This window comes from Symphodus melops (genome assembly GCF_947650265.1).
Source record: "Symphodus melops genome assembly, chromosome: 13".
NCBI classification, from domain to species: domain Eukaryota; kingdom Metazoa; phylum Chordata; class Actinopteri; order Labriformes; family Labridae; genus Symphodus; species Symphodus melops.
The window spans coordinates 1480647-1490790 of record NC_136703.1 but is presented as its reverse complement, the minus strand read 5'-3'; the positions used below and the strand labels follow the sequence as shown (position 1 = coordinate 1490790).

General features: G+C 45.4%; 1 protein-coding gene across 1 annotated transcript; it reads right to left on the bottom strand.

The window, feature by feature from the left end:
- Positions 1 to 591: 591 nt before the first annotated feature.
- On the bottom strand, positions 592 to 9543 carry LOC306834094 (putative beta-lactamase-like 1). Its single transcript, XM_079359862.1, has 7 exons — positions 8200 to 9543; positions 7866 to 8000; positions 5754 to 5857; positions 5479 to 5636; positions 4849 to 5069; positions 2408 to 2513; positions 592 to 2158 (listed from the first exon to the last, which is right to left on the bottom strand). Exons 2-7 carry the CDS (start codon positions 7969 to 7971, stop codon positions 1180 to 1182), a joined length of 1674 nt encoding a protein of 557 aa, XP_079215988.1. The 5' UTR covers positions 7972 to 8000; positions 8200 to 9543; the 3' UTR covers positions 592 to 1179.
- Positions 9544 to 10144: the final 601 nt, after the last annotated feature.

The following is a 10144-nucleotide window of genomic DNA, read 5'->3' as shown; positions in this document are numbered from 1 at the left end:
GGGAGCATTCATCCTCAGGCATGTCTAGTCCTTTGGATTGCTCCGGAAGAGAAGCCCCGTCATACCTGCTGGAAGTCGCTTCTTTCCTGCAGGAGCAGTCGAACCAATATGTAGAGGAGCTGTTTGTCAACCGGCAAGGCAAGAAACTGCTTGGATGAAAAACTTAAAACTGCAGCAATCGCTCCAAATGTGCACATTTTGCAATGACAGTAGGAAACCTCCCTAATGGGGACCCCATTTGTTTGCACTCAGTGTCGTCGCCCTGCTGTATTAATCTGTCATTACGATTAAACCACTAAAGGAAAATGAAAAGAGGAATGATCTGCCTCGGGTCCCGAAGGACTCTGGACTCGCTACTCGCTAAATTCGGGATGCTTCATGGATATAAACTTGAACGCATCTGTGGCAGTGCAGTGGTTTGAAACCAAGCAGTGGCCAGTGGGTGGCGCTTTTCCAGTTTTTTCATGATTATATCAGGTGGTTCTTGTACTTATCATAACTATAAGAGCCTGATCCTATGTGCTTTAATGCAAACAACTAAACCTGTAGCCTTGTAGTCTTTCTCAACAGTTTGTTGCAGTCCTATTCACTTTATTTATTTATAGGCGTCATATTAGCTCATATTTCCAATAAGCACTCGAGCATCGTGATTAATAACTGTGAAAACATTGTGAACATTTGTGCTTAATAAACATTCAAATAGGACTTAACAGACATTAATAACACCAGGTTTATTCATTGTGTTGTCTTGCTCTCATGTTTACTTATTTTCATGGTGGATTAAAAATCTGGAAAATGTCGATCACTTGACCTGTCACCTTTTTCCTCTGGCTGGGTCACACTGCAGGCACTTTAAGGTCCAAGAGAATTACTGCCACATTGTCCATTGACCAATCACGTGGTAGAAAACATTTTTACAGTAAACATTTGTTATCAGTCGTGCTCAGTTTGTGCTTTCAAGTGACTATGATTTCCTTCTACGAGACTAAATGAGAGAATTGGAGCTATGGGCATAAGAGAAAATGATAACCTTAAAAAACAAGTCCAGAATATTCACATCAGCCACAGCATGATAGAATCCAATGACAGTGAATGCATGATCAGTCGGGTGTCATATCAGTCTTTTCTCACAAAATCCCAGTTACAGCGATAAACTTGCAAAGCGTTTCCTTCCTGTCCTTATGACGTAAAGTATGGCCTGCCTCCTATCCTCGTCACCTTGTAGGTGTTGAGTCCTGGGGAGTCGAACCCTGGCGATATGCCTCTCTTGTTGAAAAGGTAAAAGTTAAAGAGCTGTCGGTCCTGCGCCTCCAGTGACACCGAGGCGGTGTGGACCTTCAGCTTGCACGGATACGGCTTCTCAAACACCACCCTGAACACTCTCTCCTGCAGGTAATCCAGGCGAATAGTTCGGTACTTGGCTGGCACGGTTGTGTCGACCTGCGGCCCAAACTGCTGCATGATCAGCACGCCGTCCGAATCCACCTTAATCTGATAGAAAGTCATATTCCTGTAAGTATAGAAGCCCACATAAGGATATGGGTTAGGTGGCGGTCTGAGGGTCCGTTTAGCTTCCCTGAAGGCGCTCTCCATCGCAGGGATGAGAAAGCTGTAGGCCGTAGTCACAAGGTCCTTATCTGCAGGCCGAACCCCGGACATCAGGACCACCATTCCCAGCTTGAGCTTTGGCACCAGGGAGAGGGTGGCAGCGTAACCGTCCAGGTCCCCGTCTTTCCTGAGAACGTCATAGCCATTCTGATCGTTGATCTCCCACGGGGTTCCCGTGGAGTTGGCGAAGTAGCTGCTGTGGCATTTATAGAGTGGCGTCATCATCGTGTTCAGGGTGTCCTGGCGAAGAGGCCTCCCACTGTAAGCGCCCAGAAGACCCATCATGAGCTTCGCCATATCGGCGGCTGTGGAATACATCTGGCCTGCAGGCCGATACCAGCCGAGGTTGAAGAGAGGAGCCGGCTGGCCGTTGCCGTACACGCCGACGGCCATTCGCTTCTGAACGGCTGGAGTTATGTTGAAACCAGTGTCGTCCATGTTGAGCTGTTTCAGAATATTGTCAGACAACCAGCTCTCAAAGTCTGTGCCAGCCACCTTCTTAGCCAAGACGTTGGCCAACAACGAGAAAGCAACATTGCTGTAATGACATCTGAAAGAAACGGATAGCAAAGTTATACATTCGTAGTTCATTATACCAAATAAACAAAAACAATCCATCGCTTCACCAGTGACAGTCAGGATGAATTATTTATCATAAGATCAATCCGTGCATGTAATTGACTGCAAACATTGGCGATATCCAATATCTGGTTCTGCTTTTAAGGACCTGAACGCTGCTTTTTAACCACATGAATGTACAGATTTAAGGTCGGAAGACAGGAAGGCATCAGAGTCTTACTTGGTGCCTGGATCGGCCACGAGAACATCATCCTGTAACAAATTAAGGGCTTCTTCTGTGTCACCGCCCCAGAGCAGATTAGTTGACCTTAATCTTCTGGGTAACCCTGTCCAAATGTAGAAAAACCTCCGTGAGTAAAACTGGGCATCAAATCTGTCAGTTGTTGATAAATCTATAAGTGCTGTGGCTTCTTTAAAGGGGGGGGGGGGGGGGGACTAATCTTCCTCACAAAAAATCACCAGATATTTCGAGCTTAATCCACCACTTTGACATGACCATTATTCTGCCAATCTGAAGTGCCTGCAGTGTGTGTTATGTTTGCACATGTTTTCAGACAAACAGAAAAAGACTTGCCTTTGATAAACAGACTCAAACAGAGCTCATTCCAACAGCCAGGTTAAACCAACACTTCTGACTGAACTGCCCTTCACAGACATTCAAAAGAGCTTCACTTGAGAGTTGAATGGATACACTAGATATGCATTCAAGTGCAGAGTTTATTTCAACATTACACATCTGAGAAGTATCGGCCAAATTCCTTTGGAGCGAGCTGTAGCGCTGCAGGAAGACATTTTGTTTCGAGAGCGAAAGATTGGAAATGCATTGGTCGAATGTAATCTAAGAGCCCATCCACTATTATTGACAAAGACTAGAGTGTCTTTAGAAGACAAAGCTTGTCACATCAATGTCATGTCTTAATTCCACCTTTATGTGTAGATCTCGAGCTGCTAGGACTAAAGTGACTCAAATATCTCTTTAGACCCCCTGAAGTCTCGGCTCTCAAGAGGCTTGTGACAATAACCAGTCGGGTCCATCCTTATACCTCAGGTTTGCTTTTGACACGGCATCAGGAACAAACTCGGTCAACACTCTCATCGACATGCGTTGACTCTGGTTTTGTAAAGAATACTCTGCAGAGAATATGTTGTACTTATACTCCTTCGACCCCCCCAAATATCACAATCTGTGTTTGCAGTACAGGAAGTTCAGAATAATTTATCCCAACAAACATCAGGTGGATGGAGGTTAAACTACATGTCATGTTTTTCCCCCTTAAGATAAATAGTATTCACGTTGGTTATATGCTAACTTCTCATCTTAACCCATCATGTAATCCACATTTCAAGTCGTCAAGTGCTGTGTTTAAGGATCTATTCCAGCAGTTACTGTGTTAAGTGCTCCTCTGTTCTGTTTTGCACTGTTCACGTTTTGAGTGTCCTGAATTAAACTCCTGCCTCCAGCAGGGCTTCCCCCACTCCTGATCCCTCGTCTTTACTCTGAGCTGATTAGCTCTATCTCTGGACGCAGCTCAGTGTGGATGCAGGTACTCTCACCTTTCATGTGAACAAGGAGGTAGGAGGAGCTGTAGGACTTAAAGGTCCTTAAATGACACCACTCGGTGTGCAGTATGAGGGTCTCCTACATGTCTGAGCGAGCAGGGCCGGTGATGTAATGGTGCGACAGGAAGTGAAACCACCAGTCGCACAATGACAGTTTATGTTCTGAACATATTACATTTTTTTTTTTGCAAATTAAGATAGTATATTGTTCTGCTATGTGCTAAAGGCTAGCTTTGGGTAAGTAGCCTCATTAGCAAATCAGGTTTGTGTTGGGAGAGTAGGCTGGGTCAGACATGATGGTGGAGGTTTATTTGATTATTGATGGGGACGGCCTGCTGCTATGGAGCCCCAGTGTGTTCGTGTGAACCACGGCAGTCCTCATTCATGCACGGCCTGCTCCGACCTCCACCTCAGCATCAAGGAATACCAGGGAGAAATCCTTCCTACATCTCACCCAAACTCCCCATCCCGCATCACATATTGGACTTTAACCTGCTTTTTGTAAAGTATCCCGAGATGACGTGTTGTGAATTGACGCTATACAAATAATGATTGATTGATGGATGTTTGTGCAGCTTCATCGGGTGCCAAATAATACTTTTGATGTTTGGTCCAAAGTTTTTTAGCCTTCTGAATCACCATGTTGTTTTTCTCTTTACCTGGAATGAGCTGTTTTTGTTTAAATGGTCTATTTTGAATTTAACCCATAAAGACAAAGGGAAACTTGCACTATAGTGGACTTGACTAAAATGTTTACTCTTTCACATGGGTCTGGATTAAATTGTGGCACTTAATGGGAGTAGTAGAGTAAAGCACAAACGTTTTTAGACTGTTGCAGAAAAATGGTTTCAAAGTTGTTGTTTTTCTGTAAATTGAATTTCAACAACTTGTTTGTGTCCTTCAGTCATGGTTCAATATGTTCACCCATTTTCATGATGCTACTGTGCAAGACATTGATATTACCAACTGAGCTCTGATTGGTCGGCGTCACATGTCATTGGAAGGTAAAGCCTGGTAAACAACTGATCAGGTCAAAGGTCATGGGACTGTACAGTTGATGACGATGTCTGCCATGTGGTTAAAACAGCGTGCTGGAGTTACCAGAGAGCTGGCTGGCCATCCTGCGCAGGGTGAGAGCAGGAGATCTGGTGCCGGAGGTCCTGACAGACGCCGGCGCCGGCCTCCCACCTTTCCCCAGCGGGTTCTTGATGTTGAAGTTGTCGGCGTACTTCTCCAGAGGGTCGTCCAGCGAGCTCACCTGGCCGTTCTCCCACATCTTGTAGAGCATGAGAGCGGGGAAGATCTTCGAGAGGCTGGCGATTCTGCAATCACACGGATTACAGGGAGTACAACGCATGCTTATTCCCACTGATTGAATGGATGTTTCCAGGTTGAATAAAACAAATCATCCCCTCTGCTGCTGCACAGATCACATGTAAGCTCTTAATTTACAGAGTGCTTCAGTCACATTGATCTCAGCTCCTGGATGTTGTTTACTGACTACAATGAAGGTCTAATCCTAACCCCCTACCCCTAATTCCACTTGTAAGCCTCAGATCACTGAGTGTAAGAATTTGACATGTATGATAATCATTATGAATGGAAAATGGAGCTGCTGTTACCATGTACTGGCTTAGAAGCTCCAATCGGACTAAATATTCAGCCTGAAGAAATCTCTTCCCTCTTGTCATATTTCATGGTAATCTCTTGCACACCTGTTGTCCACCTCACCTGTACACTGTATACTCATTGGGTGCCACTGAGGTCGGATCGCTGATGTTCTTCTTGCCAAAGTTTCCGTTCCACAGAATCGAGTCGTTTAAAACCACAATGGCTGATATGGCCGGCAGCTTGGTCTTGAAAACGGTCGTCCTCAGGAGGATGTCGATCTGCGAGGAGGGGCGTCAGTCAGGATCTCGTTCAGGATTTTAAAAAAAACGTTTTAATGTGTGTGTGTGTGTGTGTGTGTGTGTGTGTGTGTGTGGGATGAATGGAGGATTTTTTACTTTTTCTAAGGCGACCCTCAGAGAAGTGATGGGATGTTGGAGGGGCACAGGCTCAGGGAAGCGAGGACACATCTCCTCTACTTCCACTTTTCTCTCCTCAACTTCTGTGGGAAGAGACAAAGAAAATCTCAGTTTGGATGAAACGTGAACGTTTGTTCTTCCACACAACTTCAACTCATCCCCACAGTGGAGTCCCAGTTTGATCAGAGCTGGCCAAAAACATCAACTCACAGTTTCAACATTAAAACCGTTTCATCATAAGAAACATCCTGTTAAAATCATCGGCTCAAACGGGAAACTCTTCACGAAGGATTTAAACACATTCAGACTCTCTAAGCTGGAGATCACTTTTAAAGCTCGGAGAGGGTCAGCTCAGGACTACATTGACGACCTCCTGACCCCTTAAGAGCCTCCATGTAACACCAGATCCTCTGGTAGGTCAGCATGAACGATTCCTCAGGTGGTCCTCAGGACAATCCAGCCTTTTCTGTTTAGAGACCCGAGGAGAAGAATGGCTAAAGACTGTAAATATTAATGAGAGACGTCAGCCAGCAGGGGGCTCTGGAGGCTCATCGGCAGCAGCCGCCATGTTGGAAATCCTGTCTACTTTCATTGAACCTAACTAAAGGTGCGAACACGTACAGTCGTGTTATTCAAAACGGAAACCCCAATGTTTTTGAACCAGACCATAAAAATAATCTCTTTTCTGAACGCGTGTGTGTGAGACAGCCTCAAGTGGACACTCGAGGAACTGCAGGATTTTGCACTTGTGCATTGGCTTCATATTTCAACATTGGAGGTTTTTGCTTGGATAGGACTTTCCGGAGGAGGTCAGGGGAGCAACATTTTTAAGACCACTAGCAAAAATAAACCAACAGGATACCTGATTTGATACCATGACTACAAAAAACAGATGTCACATTAGGTCATTTCTTGTTTCCAATTATTAACAATTGAAATCAAACACCTACACTGTCTGAAACGTCAGCCTGCAGGGGGCTCTGGAGGCTCCTCAGCCAGATTTTAAAAACATAGGAGACAACAGACATGAGGAGAGTTTCAACTGATCCTGTTGCAGTGAAAAAAACAGAAGCGGATGAAATCCTGGCTTCGAAGACGGATTGTGTTTCGCTTTATGAAACTCGCAGCACGAGTGACTCCGACCAATATCCAACATGTATGATATTTACGATTCCAGATCGAGGAGGCTCCGACTCGATGAGGAGCAGTAAACCTAAACCTTAAGACCGGTCTCATCACAGCTTTTTGAAGGTCTCGGTCTTGTCTTGGAATCGAAAGTGTTTTAACTCGGTCCGAACTCTGGATTTTAAATTGACTTTTTAAAATGTATTCATTTTTATTCCACGGTTTCTCCTGAACACCTTCCTCGTTACGGTCTGAGTGACTGCCACGCCCCCTATACGCTTTAGAAATATTTATGGTCCTGGTCTTGACTCAGTCTTGATCCCTGAATGTCTTGGTCTTGGTCTTGGAGCCTCTGACCTTGCTCTCGGTTAGTGTGGTCTTGACTACAACACTAGATTGTTGTTATCTCGCTGGCTATTAAATAATCAACTCCCAGCTACAGATGAAGTAACCTGCTCATGGTCGAGGTAGATTACGACTAACATCAGCGCAGCTTCTGCACACGAGCTATAAAACAATAACATTGTGCAATCTGTTATTAAGAGCTGTAAATATGTCTCTCTGTGCTTTCATGCTGCCAGACCTTCAAGATCAAAAAGCAGAGCTGTTTTTTATGATTGGACTTATTGACTCCTTCAGGTGCAGCTAAAAAAAACTAAATGCACGAGCAAATGAGCCTCCTCCTCCTCCTGCGTCTCAGAAGGAGGAGAGTTAAAGTCCTGCTTTAATCCTGCTGCCTCTATTTTCAGCTTTGTGTAATCCCACAGTGCTGCATGTCCTGCAAACAAGCAATTAAACCTAAGAGGCTAAAGAAAACCCCGGCCTATAACAAGCTGCAGGTTAAAAAGTCATTCTGTGTGGGTTATAAAAAGCATGTGTGTGTGTGTGTGTGTGTGTGTGTGTGTGTGTGTGTGGAGCGGTGGTCTGAGGGGCTAAATCTGTCCCTCTGTGGTGGCTAGACTTTACCTTTCTTCTGCTTGGGTATCCTGTACTGCCATATGAAGCCAAAGGTCATGATAACAGAGAGCAGAAAGAAGACCACCATCCCCAGCATGGTCCATTTCACCTTCATGCTGACGACTGGTCGGTCCTTGCAGCAGTCTAGAACACGTAAAGTTCATGTATGTGAGGGGGGGGGAAAAGTTCAGATATAAAAGTGCAACCTCAGGTGTGTTTTTCATTCTCAAAGCTTCACTGATTGGTTCATTTCTTCTGCTGTGAACATGAACAGAGATTGTTCGGCAGGTGAATCGCTCATGACTTTGAAAAGAAGCAGCAGTAGGAGAGTCAGTGATCTTACCAAAGAAGGGAAATCAGTCCTCAGTCGTCTCTCATCAGCTTTCCTTCACTCTTCATAGTCCGACAGCATAAATCCACACATTCCCTATGAGCTCCTCTGGGAAAGGAATCCAACCCGACATGTATGAAGTGTGCTCCGCTGCTCCTGAGCATTCAGCGTCCACGGACCACCACCTACACGCACTTAATCCATGGCCGGTGATCCCTGGCTTCAGATGGAGAGCTGATGCTATTCCCTCTCCACCGTGACATCATAATCTGTTGGGAGATTCAGCCGTGCCTGGAGCTTGATGTAAGGAGGCCTGTGTGGAAAACCTGCTAAGCACTCATCCTCCTGCAATCAAATCATCTCGCATCCTGCAGGGGGTTAATGCCATGCATGCATCACTCGTCCACCGCTCCACGCTCTTCATCGGCGCATCACGATGTGAAAATTCATCGACATTCACCAGAGGAGGACGAGCTCATCTGAGACGTGGGAACAAAGATAACATGACTTTTATTTAAATGAGTGAGAGCGTTTAAAGGAAATGTTTGAGACGAGCCAGGAGCACGCACTCTGACTTTTTAACCCTTTAATGGTTTCTGTATCCGTGGAAACAGACATTTGACAGGCTGCGGGGTGAAGGGGCATTAAGCGGTTGAACTTCAGTTCATGTGAAAACACTGAGAGGGGAGGGCTGGGTCAGGTACTCGGGTCATGTGACTCAAGATAAAATCCTCCCTATTGGGCCCCCATGGAGGAACTGAACATGTTTCATTTATATCTTATCAAACGTATTGAATCTATTACTAATACAGCGTGATATTGCACAAGCTAGTCAGACTCAGTCAGTCTGAGCCACATGTCCCATGTGTCCTTGGGAGAGACACCCAACCCCAAGTTGCTCCCTCTGCTTCTGTGGCGGTGTATGAATGGGAGGAGTCAGCAGATTAGAAAAGGCACAACACAAGCTCAAAACCTCACTTTGTGTTCATGGTGCTCTCATGTTGATTTATCAGTGTGCATTCCCAGTCAGACCACTGGGGGGCACTGTGGACTCTTATTTCACCATGGACAGCCCAAGCCTCCTCATGCTCTGTGTGTGTGTGTGCAGGAAGTGTTCGTCTTTAGTCAGGGACAGAACGGTGACTTTAAAGGGCTCACCATGTCGTCACAAATGATTGATGAATTATTCTGGAGAAAATGTGAATTTAAAGATCTGACTTCTTTACAAAGGAGTTCCCACATAGTCCACCTGGTGGAGTCCCTGTGTAGATAACTGGGTTCATCTCCACCCTCCATCCAATGAAGTTCACTTTCAGGACGAGGTGAAACAAGCCCGTTGACCTGAGGTGACGTCACCTGTGGGACAGTCATGACTTTACACAGGATGCTGCTAATGCTTAAAATGTGGCATCAAGGTAATGAACTTAAATTTGAATTTTGAAATACGTCATTTTTACCTGATTTAAATTCAGGTTTTACACTCATGCTTCTCACACACACAGGTCATGATAACAGATTCACACACAGGACCTGGGGAAATGCATTGATGTCAGGTGGGGCTGCTTTGCTATGCACACCAGAGCTGTTTTGGGGTGCAGTGCCTTGCTCAAGGGCACCTCGGCAGTACTCGAGAAGTGCCCTGGTACATCTCCAGCTATCAGAACAACTTCAGTATTTTTGGTCCGCAGCGGGACTTAAACCAGCAACTCTCCGGTCCCCAACCCATGAGCTCCTGCCGCCCCAAAGTTAAAGTCAAAACGTGTTTTCATACATTAAACACACTGAAAGACAGTTTCGCCGTGACCCAAATATCACGCCGGCTTTTAAATACGTGACATCACTTCTGTCCGTCAGAGAGAGTAATAACGTGATTTAACCTCCTCCCCCCCACACGCTCTCTGTGCTCTCAAACACGCAACCACTCTCTCTCCTATTCCTACAGTCCTTTTATCCCACG